The 14923-nt window shown below is 38.2% G+C and overlaps 1 protein-coding gene across 1 annotated transcript in view; it reads right to left on the bottom strand.

The window, feature by feature from the left end:
* LOC122767623 (translocon-associated protein subunit alpha-like) overlaps positions 1–5798 on the bottom strand; it is a 7363-nt gene extending 1565 nt beyond the window's left edge. Inside the window, exons 1-7 of the mRNA XM_044023013.1 lie at positions 5650–5798; positions 3413–3531; positions 2207–2300; positions 1983–2110; positions 1235–1369; positions 964–1040; positions 115–193 (exon numbers count right to left, since the gene is read on the bottom strand). Coding sequence (XP_043878948.1) covers positions 115–193; positions 964–1040; positions 1235–1369; positions 1983–2110; positions 2207–2300; positions 3413–3531; positions 5650–5719 — 702 coding nt within the window. The 5' untranslated portion in view covers positions 5720–5798. The remainder of the gene's footprint in view (positions 1–114; positions 194–963; positions 1041–1234; positions 1370–1982; positions 2111–2206; positions 2301–3412; positions 3532–5649) is intronic.
* Positions 5799–14923: the final 9125 nt, after the last annotated feature.

Raw genomic sequence — 14923 nt, 5'->3', positions numbered from 1 at the left:
GATACCTAATAGAAGCCATTTAACCATCACAATGACTCTGAAGCTGTTAAATTAGGGTAGAATTCCTGCCTAGTTGCGCTTTAATGTAAGTGTTTATTGAAGACAAGCACGTACCGTCCTCGACTCCAGGACCTGGTACATTGCAAAGACCATCAGAGCCACCAGTCCAACCAGGAACACGTACATGAACATCCTGCAAATACAAGCACATTGTTCCTAGTTCCTAGTTCATAGCACATTCATCTTCAGCAATTTGCTCAAAAGGTCAGTTAAGAGCTTAAGTGAGATTCATGTCATGACATGACTATGCATGACCTTAATTTGCAGCTATTAAGTTTGAAGTGTGTTTTCTCTCGTGCCATTTATTTCAGTTTTATAACTTCTTAATGTGGTATGCAAACAGCTCAATCAAATGTCAGCCTTCAGTCACAACTTGTAGTGCATTTGCTGGTGCGAACTCTTACCACGAAAACTTGTCTAAAACAATTAGCTACTGAGTTCATAGATTAAGACGGAAAGTGGTTTCTCTCACGTTGGCTGGTTGCAGTTCCGAAATCTCACACCAGCAGCACACTAATTGCTTTTGTGCCATTTTCACACGTAATTTTTTACACGTCCTTACATGCGCCGGGACAGCACGTGTTATGAAGTTATTAAGGGCCTCAAGAGACGAGGGGGAATATTTTGTTCAACACATTATTTACACAGCAGCATTATTGTCTATCAGTATGGTGGCCTGGAAGTGCAATCTACTGCAACTAAAAAACATGAAACTTTTGATCTTATTTTTCTTGAAAGCCAGATTGAAAGGAAGTGGTGCTATATAAGATAGTTTGATGGCCTGTTGTGTATGAAGAATTTTGCTGTAGTTTTCTGTTTTGTTTTTAGCTGAATGTAAATTTGTCGAAAATTAACACTAAATGATCACACTTTGTAGTTAAGATTTAGTATTTGTTGCCTTACGTTTCTCCATCCAGACCCTCTTCTTTCTCAATGATAGTGACAGTCTGGTTGTAGATGGCAGTCTGGAACCCGTTACCCTAAAGAAAAATGAAAAATAAGTAAATAAAATAAGTAAGTAAGCCAGACTAAAACATCTCCGTCACAAAAAATATGGTTTTCCTGATAATAGTCTATTCAAGCTGGTGGAGGGCTTTTGTCCGACTCCATAAAACATGAGCAACAACCACCAGAACACATTTTGAACAAATACTGTTATCATTCTTGTTTTTACCTCGGGGTCAAGATAGTTGAGGAGGATAACGAGACCAAAAGGACGACCGGCCATGGGCTGAGCGGGGATGAAAGAATACTCAAAGGAAGCCTGAGCCTGAGGCTGCACCACAGTGTTCAGAGGCAAAGCTGTGAACTGAAAACACAAAAACCATTACAAAAACCCATGTAAAACCGCTATGATGTGGTATACTGTATGTTTTGGGTAATTTCTTTCAGTAATATTTACAAATACATGCATTAAAATACAAATGTCATGGACTTGATTTATCTCAAAACAAACCACTGAGTTATATTTTTATAAGGGATAGGTCAGAAGGTTCATCATATAATACAATATACAACTTTATATAATTTCTCTTAAAATGAAAATAATAATCTCTGTTCTTTGGACATCCTGCAATTTTTTTGTCCCTTAAATTACAACTGAATTGGGAAAGAGAGCTTTTAGGTTACTGATACTTGAAATAAACTGATTTTCAGCTTCAAAACCGAGTAACACTGAATGAGTTTAGAACGCTGGTAAAACCTTTAAAAACCAGGTTGTCTGTGTGCAAGTGTTCGTTATGAGCATGTTTTAATGTTGTTTATCTGTAACTGTGCTGCAACTACCTGCTTGTAAAAGAGATACGTGATCACTGGGACTAACCTGGCTAAAGAAATACAATAAAGATACGCGTCAAACTCAAGATTTAGTCAACAGATGCAGAGGCATTTGCTGGTGGTTTACTGTCACATATCAAACTTACATTCTGAATGTAGAACTGGAAGTCTTGGGGGTAACGGAAGGAAGCCTCCAGCGACTGAACAGTGAAATCCTGACTCCCCTTGTTGGAGAAACCCACCAGGAACCTCACAATCTCATTGGCAGGAAACTCTAAATGTATAATGAATACAATGAAATATTAAGCACAGCCACAACATCAACGACAGTCTGCTGTGAGCTCGAGTAATGAGAGAGACGTGCACCGACCTTCTCCTGTGGTGAAGAGGATGGTTGTGTCGGCATCAGGGTGAGAAGTCACCAGTTTATCAGCAGCTTCATCTGTCTCGTCTTCGTCTCCCTCCTGAAGATGAGCATGAGAACAAAAGTAATAAGAAGAATACATTTTATTTATAGGCGCCTAAATATACAACCAGACAGTATAGAACACAACAAAAAAAGGAACATAGAAAAAGAAGAACCAGAACTTATTGTAGAGTATATGCCTGTCTGAAGAGGTGGTTTTTGAGCTGTGATTTGAAGGTGGCAAAATAATTTGAGTTTTTGAGGCGTGGGGCCAAGCGGGTGAAGGCTCTCGACTCTATCGTGGTCAAATGAGTGGGTTGGAGGATGAGCTGGATGGAAGAAGAAGACTTAAGAGCACGGGTGGATTTGTTGATATGGAGAAGGTTGGTACTGAGGGTTGTTGATGTCGTTGACAGTGGAGTTGCTGCAGGACAGATGGAGGGGGTTCTGGTAATGATGTGGACGGCACAGTTTTGGACCATTTGCAGTTTATGGATGGACAGAAGGGAGTTGCAATAGTTGTAGTAAAGAGGGAACCAGTATAGCAGCACTGTTTGGTGAGGGATAAACGGAGGCGGGAGATGTTGCACAGGTGGAAATATTCTGAAAGAGTGACATTAGTGCTGTCAAGGATGACACCCAGACTTTTAACCTGGGTGAAACTGAGATATCAGTGAGAATGGAGAAGCTGCTGATCTATGAAAGGTTGGATTTGGCACCAATGAGAAGAAGTTTGGTTTTGTCACTGTTCAGTTTTAGGAAGTTGATGGAGAGCCAGGATCTCATTTCCTGTAGAGAGTCAGAGGAGGCGGGTGGGAGGGTGGAAGTGGGTTTAGTGGACAGGTAGACTTGAATGTTGTACTTATGAAATATGTGGCCGAGAGGGAGGTGGTAGATAATAAACAGCACAGAACGGAGGACAGAGCCTTGGGGAACACCAGAAGAGAAGCAGGGTTGGGTGGGATGTGAATGTTTTTAATTGAATAAACTGAAGGACTGACAGTATAGTGTTATCCACCTTCATGTAAAAACCTATGTTTAGTCACACTGATACTCAATCATGCCTTTCGCCGTATGACAGCTGAGATTGGTGCCAGCGATCCCCTGTGACCCTCATGTGGAAGATAAAGCGGTAGAAGATGAGTGAGATACTCAATCACAGGTACACACCGAGGTTTGCATCTGATCTTCCTCAACAAGAACCTCTTCATCATCTTCCTCCTCGTCTACAGCAGCGTCAGCATCCTCAGCGATGTCCTCAGCAGAGTCTGGCTCTGCGGAGGCGTGGCCTGTGTGGATCAGAAGACAGTGATGTCATATAAGACACAAGAGCAGCAGGTACTGATTGTACAGCTGTCCTATTATAATATCCGTTTGCAGATGCCAGTACTGTGTTTAGCTTGTCCAATTCATTATTGTGGCACGGAATAATAATTTTTCAGGGTGCACTGCATAACATTCACCCGTTATCTGAGTCTGGTGTTTGCTTCTAGTGTCTAGAGGTTTTTATTTTTATTGTTAAACAGGAACAACATCTATCGGGCAGATGATCTGCTGTGGCGAGAAGAACAATCTTTATTTCAAGTATTAACAATGTCTCACTAATGTTTAGTTATATTCAGTGACTTATTGTCACATTTGTGTACTGGAGGAACAGCTTAACAACAGGACACCAAATAAAATAGACTGTGTGTTCATTGTTGGAAACGTTGGCAAAATGTGAGTCAGTCCAGTTTTTAGTATTTTAATATAGACTAAATATTTAAATAAATGGATGTAGTGATCATCACAAACATCTTCTGGTATCTTGTATTTACTGAAGATTTTCATAAAGTATTGTAAACTAATTTAGTAATACTGACAGACACCGACAAGGCACTTATGTATTATTTTTTACCCACAAAGTACATTTTCACCGCTTAATCTTTCAATGACGTCATCTGCTTTACCAATCTCTGCTACAGCATACAGAACATTAAACTGTGGAAGAAAATACTTAGTATTGCTACTTAGCCTGTTTGTTTTCATTTGTCTTTTCATAGTATTATACGTATTTGTCACAAATGGATCAATATTACTCACCGCATTCCTTATTTGTAATATTATCAGGGTGAGTACAACTAAGGACCTCTAATCTTTACTCCAGGCAGGTCCGGAGGAAGGTCCAGGTCATACTGAACTGTCCTAATCGCCCCCTGCAGGGGGGAGTTTGAGCTTGTACCCCCAGGTCATAGATACAGATAGATAGAGTTCTTGCTCAGAGGACATAAAGATAGTCTTGTTTGTCTCCACAACAATTAGTAGTATTTAATTACTGTATTCTCATGACTTGCTACTTATCTGGCTTCTTTTTATGAATTTACCCCTTTAGATGCTTTTAGATTCTTGAGATTCTGCTCATAGTTGCAATTTATGTATCGTATTGTGTTACATTTGTCATCTTTTATGAAGCTATGTCTTCACCTGGCTGTCAATAAATTCCCCGTGGTGGGATAACACAGTTCGATGATGACAAATCTCAGTGGAAATGTGTGAAAATGGATGTTAATCACTCTTTTGTACATTTGTGATTGGTGATCAAGACCCTAGATTAGTTTAAAAAGAACCACTGAAGATCCATCTTTTCTCACTGGCTTTCAGTTCCGGTTGAGCAAACACATTTGTTTGTATTGTGCCTTCCTACATAGGAGTGTGGGTACTGTTTGTAGAGTGTTTTTTTATCATTTTGAAATAAAAAAAATACAGTCTTTTATTTTGAAACATGTTGTGGGTGCTGAATTTTGATACATGTATTAGTTATAATTTTAAAAGTACATTTTGGTGTATTTTTGCCCATGTGTGCATATTTTTTTTTCATTGTTGTCAAGTTATTTACTAGATTGTTTGCCATAAAGAGGCCACTTCACTTCAATATGAGCAACATCAGGACAATAAAGGAAACCACCATATGATGCGTGTAAGAGGGGAAAGCCTTGTTGTCATCTTATCTATGGTGACGTGTCCCAGCAAGAGGACGCAGTTAACTGTTCGTTAAACAAACTCAAACACACACTAGTCCTCATGCTTTAATCAAAGACGTGAAAATCACTTCTACTGCTCTCAGAGTAGAGATCGCAGGATCGCAGGATATTCGTCCAAACTTGACCTGGTTCATTTTCATTCGTGTCAAGACGATGAGCAACAACACCGCGGGTGAATATACATATAAATATATATAAACTGTCCATACATCCACTATAATAAAGCGCTGGTGTAGATATATAAAGCTGCCTGTGTGTGGCTGTGGGAAAATGTAGTGCCACGTCAATACGTTTCATACTTTCATTCAACTTTTCTGTCTCGTACCAGAGTGACGCGACAGATTTTAACACGAAAAGAGAGATAAAAGAAACAAAAACAGGACTCACCAATGGAGATCAATCCGCAGGGAAAGGCCAAAAGAAAGAGCAACAGCAATTTTGATCCGAGGTTGAACATTTTTCTGGAATTGCAGACAGACGTTAGTTACACATCAGCGTTCAGCAGAGAAGAGGACAGCGGCGAGGAGAGGGAGGGGCAAGAGGAGGCGCTGTCTGTGAGTGTGGGCGGGGCTTCCGCCACTTAAAGCTCCAGTGGTGCAGTGCGTTTCCGTGTACATGCGTGGCAATGAGCTGCTGCTGCAACAAGCTAACGTACGAACACAAGACGTTTTAAAAAATGTTTCTCTGAAGGTAAGTTAGAACCAAATCAAAAAGTAACGTTTAGAGAACGTTCCCTTATGGTCATGCAGAAGCCCAGTCTTGTATAAAGTACCTAAAAGATATACTTGAGCAGAAGTACAATCATCTTGAACACCAGAAAATGTCTTTGGTAGAAGTTGAAGTCACTTTTTGTAATATTTCTGTAAAAGTCATAAAGTATATGGCATGTACTTTACTTGTTGCAGCGTGTGAATGCGTATGAAAGACGTGTGAATGGGTAAATGGCAAAACTGTAGCTCATCAAGACAGCCAACTCTTCTTCTACTGATTTTATTTGGTAGAAACTAAACAATGATTGTTAGAGGAACTGTAGTGGAGTAAAAGTAAGAGTTGTTAGAAATAAAATAAAGATGTCCACACAAACTTAAACCCCCATTAAATGTCAAGGTTTCAATGCTGAAACCTATGTCTATTTCTTGTGTTCATCTTGCTGTCCTGGTGTTTGCCAAACAAGTACAGTATTCTACTCAGATATGTGTATATATACACATATGCTGGCTGACATAGAGACTAATATCCTTCATAATTACCTGAAAAACGGGAGCAACCCATGCATGTAAGTAAATACATGAGGGGTTTTCGTCTTTATGTTGCACAGTTGGTTTGAACTGTTTGAAATGTTTTTTATTTTGAATATCAAATGAATGTTGAATATCAAACTGACTTAATACTGTGTGCCACATCTGTGCATGAGCGCACCTTTGTGAAACCACATCTTCTGCTGTCACTGATGACGATTGAGCAGATGCACTGCAGACAGTCACAGTGAGTTAAACACACGTATTATTATGGTACTGTCGCGTATTATTCAAGCCAGCGAGACTGTGTTCTCTTGAGAAATAAACAAATTCTCTGGCCAGAAGAGTTCACATCTACCTGGCGTATTTAAAAACTTTGTTTGAGGCTCACAATATGGATTTCTTAGTGCACAGTGTCTCTCTATTTTCTGTATAATAATTTAATCTGCCAAATAAAACTACATTTAATGTTTTCTCTGCAGGTTACAGTGGCCTCAGAGGTCAGGGCGCTGCTGCAAACCCCAGCCAGGATATTATCTTATTCAAAATAAATAATAAATAAATATTTTGAATGATCTTATTATCTTATAATTATTCAAAATAAGATAATAAATGAAGAATTTGTGATATCCAAGTACTATGACAATACACTGCTCCACAATTTCTGGCAAATCCGCAAATCCTAATCCTGCCTGTCCACTTGTTCAGGATAATTTCAGTGAATTTACCACAGTTGTTTACTGTAGAGCAGTGTTTCTCAAACTTTTTCAGACAACAGATTTAACTCATAAAAAAAACACTCACGGACCACCTTACTCAAAATAGCCCCAAAACGGATGCAGTCAGCGGTGTCACAAACCGCTCCACTGCACTGCTCAAGTCAGACAATGCCACAAAATAAATATTTTATAGGCTACTAGTTGATTTGATATTGAAAAAAAAAAAACACATTTATGTCACAGGCAGTTTGAGAAACACTGACATTTAAACACTGATATTTAAAATTTTTTAAACATGATATGTTACTTGCTTGTCACCTTACGGACCACTAGGGATCGCTCACAGACCACCAGTGGTCTGCGGACCACACTTTGAGAAAGGCTGCTGTAGAGAGATCCCCCTGCCTGCAGGTGTGGAGACGGGTGTGCATCAAGTGTCCCCTGGAAACACTTACATTGTGTTGCGATATTTGCAGCACCCTGACCTCTCAGGGCCACCGTAGCATGTCCATAAAACCAACTCAATTATTTATTATTTATTTTTTGGGTACTATCACTTTGGATCTTAAATAAACTTTTTGATATAGCTTAAAAAAAACACGTGTTTTTGTGGCACTACTTGCCCCTGGTAAGTTGTGCCATTAGAGAGAATAAATTGGTGTAAATTGTGCCTTTATTGAAGTAAAAAATATCATTTTAATATCACAAATGATAATGCTTTATAAAAGCGATACAAATTCAATACAAAATTACTTATTTAACATTTATTTAAAGAACAACATCAGAGGCCACTTTTCTATATCAAGGCCTATACTGTCACATGAACACCTAATTGACTCTTACTCTTCACAGATCCAGCCTACTAGGCCTGCAACTTTTTTTTTTTTTCACACATATTCAACATTCTACTTGTCAATGCTGCAGTGAAAAAACCCAAAGTCAACGCGGTTTCACGCAGCCGTGCAGTGATGACTCCGCCTACGTTGAGTAGGTACATTTTTTGTAGTGGAGATGCAACCTAAACCGTGCTGTGGAGAGGCGAGGCGAGTAGAATCGGTGGATGTATGCCATTTCACTGCTCTTTCCAACTCCTCAAGAGGAGTTGAAACCATGTCTGTCTTCCGTTTGTATTTGCGTGGCATGATGGGTTTTGGTCTAAAATTAAGAACGTCATATAGTTTTAGTGATCAAATGTAATAATGCAATGTATCCTTTGGTACAAATCACCCCAAGCCCACCATTTTGAAAAAAATGCATCCCCCAGCTGGTGAGCTAGCATCATGCTAACTGTATAGACTAGTAGTGTAGCTTACTAAAGCAATACAACGTGTGAACTGTTTTCAAAGTTGTCTATAATTGTTCAAACACAGTGATCAAAAAACTTGATCATAGAAATTTTACTTTGTAAAATTGTTTTTGAAAATAAATGTGCTTAACAAGCCATGTGTCTCCCTTCTTTGCAGGATGAGTGAAATGGATGCCTCTTCAAAAATATGTGGTCACCAACTTCTTCTATGGTTTTCTAGATAACAGGGGTGGTACTACATGCCCCTTGGCACAAATGACCCCACTCTCCCCTACAGTAACAAAGTATTTGTACTTCATTACTACAACACCACAGAAGCCTAATGTCCCCTAAATGTTGAGGGAACCAAAAACTAAAACATTTCCCTTTAGTTGTATTTTGCTTTTTTGTTTACGACTAAAAGAGAATGTTTGTATTTCAACCAGCTTCATTAAATTTGCCTTGCAAATTGAAAAGTTGCTAGATTCACCTTTAGGTTAAGATTGAAGGTTAGGGTATTTTTTCTTTTCAGACATTTGAACACCTGAAACACACAAGAATATGTATATATATGTAGCCTATATATACTGTATATATATATATATATATATTTATAGTATTTATTTAATTATATTTGTTTATATATTACATTTAATTTTTTCTTGTCTTTTGTTGTCATGGACGCTTGTCTACATCACATGTAAGATATGAAGTGGAAAAGGGGAAACCACCACTGTATATGCAAATGTAACGAGTGATGTGTCAAACTACGCAAGCACTATAATAATATGCTAATATACTATATATAATTTGAGACCCAGCATCAGTGTTTCTCAGTTTTGGTAGAGTTTCATAGGCGTGTGACTTGCTGCCTTGGATGCCTTGTTTTCATCTAAAATAAGCTTGTGGTTTTCTGCAAAAGCACACATCCTGTGTCAACAGCCCCTTCGAAAAAGCATTTTTATCATCTTGAACAGCATCACATCGTGTGAGCATGAATGTGCAACAGACGCTGTAGTCTTGTGTTTTATAGACACAGAGAACAGAGGGACAGATATATTTGTCCTTGGTTAGAAGGGATTTGCCATGTCACCCTGTTCCAACAGCACAAGTCCGGGCGGTAAGTTTTGAGTGACGATTCACTGCCGTAAAAATTACAGCTAGTGGAGTGTGGATATTACATTACATTACATTACATGTCATTTAGCAGACGCTTTTATCCAAAGCGACTTACAGAAGTGCATTTAAACATTTGGGTACAAATAAGAGCTAGGATATGCGACGTAAAGGGTAATTGCCACATTTGATTTTTAAATCAACCCATGAGCTTGTAATGTAAGGCATTCTATTGTATTTGTTCAGGTAAGTAATGCACACCCATTTGTCGAAGGACAATTTTCTCTTGAAAGAGAGTTTAAAGATTTTGCAGATGTTTCCCAAAAAACTTTACCTAAGATTTATAGTTTATTTCTATGTTTTAGACAATGGAGTTGATCTTTTTATCAAACATACAGTAAATCTCTTGGAAATGTCTGGTTTACCTGTTCAAAATGATATTAAATGATATAGAAATGCCTGCAAAAAGAGAAGAAAATTTCTTCCGTGAAATCGGTGAAAACCTACTTTATATTTATTTTACTGCTAATAATAAAGTACAATTTAATTAATTTTATTTCACTTATACCAAACTGAATCATTACATACATTGTCTTGAGGACCTACAGTATATGGTCAAAAAGGAAAAAGAAAAAACTCCCCTTGTTTACCTTTTTTAAAAAAGAAATAATAAATAGTCAGGCATCTTTAACACTTATGTTAAATGTTCTAAATGTTCTAGAACCGATTAGTGACTAAAATGCAAAAAAAGTAAGACATACAAATGGCAGATGAACAAAGGGCATAATTGAAATGAATAAAATAACAATGAAGTTTAATATTTAATATTATTAATTCAGATTCATCTCTGTGTTTGTTTGCTCTCCATATAAAATACTCAGGAGAGAAATACTTCCTCTGATATTAGATCTGTGTGTTCACATGTCATCTGTTTGGTGCAGGTTCTCACATGTCCACAAACCAAAAGGATTCCATTTGAATGACTTCTGTGATACATGGAGCAAAGCAAAAAAGAAAATATTCACATTTAAGAAGCTGAAACAATCAGAAACCTTGTTTAAATCATGAAAAAAAAACTGATTCATCGAGTATTGTTTCAGAGAGTGAAGACAATTGCTTTTAGAACATTCTCACCCTTGTTTATTGTGTGTGTATCAAATCACAACAGTAAAGTTGATCGGAACATAGATATTATGGTCCATAAAGTGGATTTTCATATTGTTTTCACAGTCTGAATTCATACCTTGGTATATGGCCAAAAATTGCAGCTATGATTATCAATGCGATGTCACCATGGAAACAATGTGACATGACCATTCCTTTCAGAAATTACAATTCATTGAAAGCAGTCGGTGCAACGTGATTACACTGTGGTGCTTTGCATGAAGCTGCAGAAAACTGTAGATTGTTTTTCTTTTTTAATCGCATTTGATCGACTATTTGATTAAAACAAACACATCCACACAATGTTAAACTCCCATTAAATGTCAAATACTTTTAAGATACTAAATGTCATGCCTCTTGCTGTCCTGGTGTTTGCCAAACAAATACAGTATTGATTTAAGTACTCAGATGTTGTACTGATTTAGACCGAATTGGACTGAAACAAAGCTTTGTTCATAGTGTGCTGGGAGGTTGGAAATGTATCCAGCTGAGCATGTGTTCATGCAACAACAAGAAGTGTGCAAAACCTGTGCACGGGCATACTTTTATGAAACCACATCTTCTGCAGTTGCCGATGATGATTGAGCACATGCACTGCAGACAGTCACAGTGAGTTCACCAGAAAAGTGGTGAGCTCACTGTCACATATTATTATTATTATTATGGTACTGTTACGTGTTATTCCAGTCAGGGAGACTGTGTTCTCTTGAGAAATAAACAATTCTCTGACCAGAAGAGTACACGTCTCACTAAATGGATTTCTTAGCTGCACAGTGTCGCTCTCTCTCTTCTATGTAATCACAATTTAATCTGCCAAATTGAGATTAATAGGAAGCTGCATTGAGTCAGTGTCACCCATAACTCCTTCAATATTGTATCACCTATTTTTATGCCCTTATTTTACATTTTCATGTTGGTTTCCATGCTTTATAAAAAACAATTCCCTCTCTCTCTCTCTCTCTCGCTCTCTCTCTATATATATATATATATTCAATGTTGAAATACACTATTTTTTTTACTCATATTACTGAATTTTGATGTGGAATTAGTATTTGTCTATATATGGAAAAGATGACAAAAACAGACATTTTTGGTTGATATAATGACATGGCGGTCCACTTGAAATAAAATGGTGGGGGGCGCTGTGGAAAGCGTAGTTACTTGACTTGACTGTAAGAGTGACAGGAGTGGTGCACAGTGAGTGCCAAGGTTTTGACGCTTCAGTGGAAATTTTTGTGTTTTGTTTTGTTACAGATTTTAGACGTTGACATTTGAATGTGGCTGTGAGTCTGCATTTGTGTACAGCACACAAAAGATATTCAGCCAAGGAAAAATTATACTTTAATTAACAAGTTCTGTGTGGAGGAATCTTTAAGCATGTCAGATACTAAATAAAGTTCTCTCTGTGTTTCTCAGCTCATACTCCATTGGAGAAGTTTTTGTGTCCACCTGAGCTGCCATTTGCAGTGATCGGAGCAATGCTGCTCATCTCACTATCAGTCAACATTTTCTTCTGTGTGTCCAAATGTCGCTCAGGTAACTTTCCGTCTTTGCTTTCCAAAAAAAAGTCCCAGTAGAAACAGATTCATTATTGTTTATATTTAATGATGGGTGTTTTTTTTTCTCCAGGGAAAGAGACTAGACAAAGGTAAATGGCATTTTTATTTACTACACAGGGGAAAAAGCTATTTATATTCCCTTAGCTTACATATATGCAACTTTTCACGACCCATAAAAAATAAATGTAAAAATCTGTATGTGATATGTTAGACAGAGCCCGAGGCAGATGGAAGATAATCCTATTTATGGGAACGTAATGTACAAGACATGTAAGTTTAAGTCTTGGTGTTAATATGATGTTTATGTTTTTATACATTTAATTGTTCACATGAGTGATGTTTTTTTTTTCCACAGACACATCTCTGCTCACAGACGCTGATCCTCCGCACTCATCATTCAGCTCTTCATCTGTGACAGACCAACAGAGAATCACTTCTAACGCACAGGCAGGGCCTTTAAACTATTTTACACAAACACAACCTCCACTGTTGGCCTAGAGATCGTCATATTCTGGACGTGCTGCTGCAAAGAATAAACATTTATATCAAGCATGTCTTCGTAGGAAAGAACAGGCTTGTTTTCAGTTTGAACTTAACTGCTAAAACACATTCCTCTAGCTTTACTGGTGTATTCAGATGAAAACTAACGTAACAATTAATTAATTTATTAAATATAATACAAATAAACATGACAGTGAGTAGTTTGAACATGGAAAATTCACTACAATGTTATGAAGAGTCTGGAGAACAAAGTTATGTTGTCTGGCACACACACACGCACACACATAACATAATAACCTATAAACAAGGACATTTGCACATGTGCATTACAATATACAGATCACAGTGGATCCACAAAGGCACAAAACATTTTGTCACAGGTATCTGGAAGTGGTAAAACATAGTGTTATGTCACATTATGATTAGACTCTAATCACAAATTCATCCTGCGGGCCGGATTGGACCCTCTGGCAGACCAGTTCTCTCTCTCTTGCTCTCTCTCACACACACACACAGATAATGTCTGATACCTTTGATTTGTGTCTCTTTCTAGTACACACCTCAGGACTGCTATGCCAATCTATCCCTAAAGCCTCCCAGGCCTCAGTCTGGCCGCAGCTCTCCACTGATGCAGTCCTCAGATGTGGTCCAGTCTGAGGCTTCTCCAGAGGCTGAGAAGGAAGATGAAGGCAACACAGACACCTCTGCTAACACGTCTGATCTGTACGCGTCTGTGCAAACTCAGCGCACCAAAACAGTCGATACCACAGACACTGGAGAGTCTATGGACTATGCCAACCATCTGTGAAGGCAGCACTGACACTGTCATGGGACAGTGTCAGTGCTCTGCTGCCACAGGATGGCGCTGTTTGTCATAGAAAAAAAAATGACAACCTTTTTGAGGGGTGATAGTGCAGCTGCATTAGCTTTTAACACATGCAAACGCATTTAGTTTCAATGTATTCTGGGGAATTGCTTTATTTTCTTCTCTTTGAATAAAACATTTTTGGAGCAAAAGACTGAAAGAAATGGTTTGATCTTTACTAAAACAACGTATATGTAGTGATTAAAAGTAAATCTCTGCATACGTACACTTTTTAAATCTTCTTTCGACTTCTCCATGTAGGGGTCACCACAGCGGACCATCTGTCTCCTCTTGTCCTCTCCCTTGTGTCTTCTTCTGTTACACCAACTGTCCTCATGTCCTCCTTCACAACATCCATTAACCTATGTGGACGTCCTCTTTTCCTCCTGCCCGGCAGCTCAATCTTCAACACCTTTGGGCAATATTAATCACTTTCCCTCTTCCTCTGCACGTGACCAAACCGTCTCACCCTTGACTCTCTGACTTTATTTCCAAACTGTTCAACCTGAGCTGTTCCTCGAAACTGCTCATTTCTAATCCTGTCCATCCTGGTCACTCCCAATGAAAAGCTCAGCATCTTCAGCTCTGCCACCTCTAGCTCCACCTCCGCTGTTTTAGACAGGGAGCAGTACATATAGGTTAGGCCCATGGTTCTCAAACTGCGGTGCGAGTACCACCAGTGTATGCGAGCTTCCTCTGGTGTACTTGGAGGGAAATAATAAATATTGTTCTACTGTATATACCAGGGTATGTGAGCCTAGGAAATAAAATTAATAACAAAATAGTAATAATAATACATGTCTGAAGTCTATGTGAGGAAGAAGACTCAAATTTGAGTATGAAAAGGTGAATTCAGTTTGTTATTTTCCAAAAAAAATAACAATAACATTTTTAGTTTTAAACTAAAATCTTTTTTGAAAGATTTCGAAAATATTTGTTCTAACACATTAGCGCATTAGGCCCACCCAGGTGCATTCTGGTCCCTTACTGGTCATCTCACATAAATAATGCATGGCGTCCACTCTCTGCCCAAACCAGTCCTATTGAATCACACTCTCTCACTCATTGTCTTCTGCTTTATCTTCCACAGGAGTGTCACAGGGGCATATATGGAAACAGAACCAGCAATTGTATAAACCATAGACATAGCTAAAGGGAATACTACCAAGTGCTGATAATCAAAAATTTAATTGCAATAAAACAATTTTTTTTTT

This window comes from Solea senegalensis, linkage group LG4, assembly GCF_019176455.1.
Source record: "Solea senegalensis isolate Sse05_10M linkage group LG4, IFAPA_SoseM_1, whole genome shotgun sequence".
NCBI lineage: Eukaryota > Metazoa > Chordata > Actinopteri > Pleuronectiformes > Soleidae > Solea > Solea senegalensis.
This window is presented reverse-complemented; position numbering and strand designations above follow the sequence as displayed.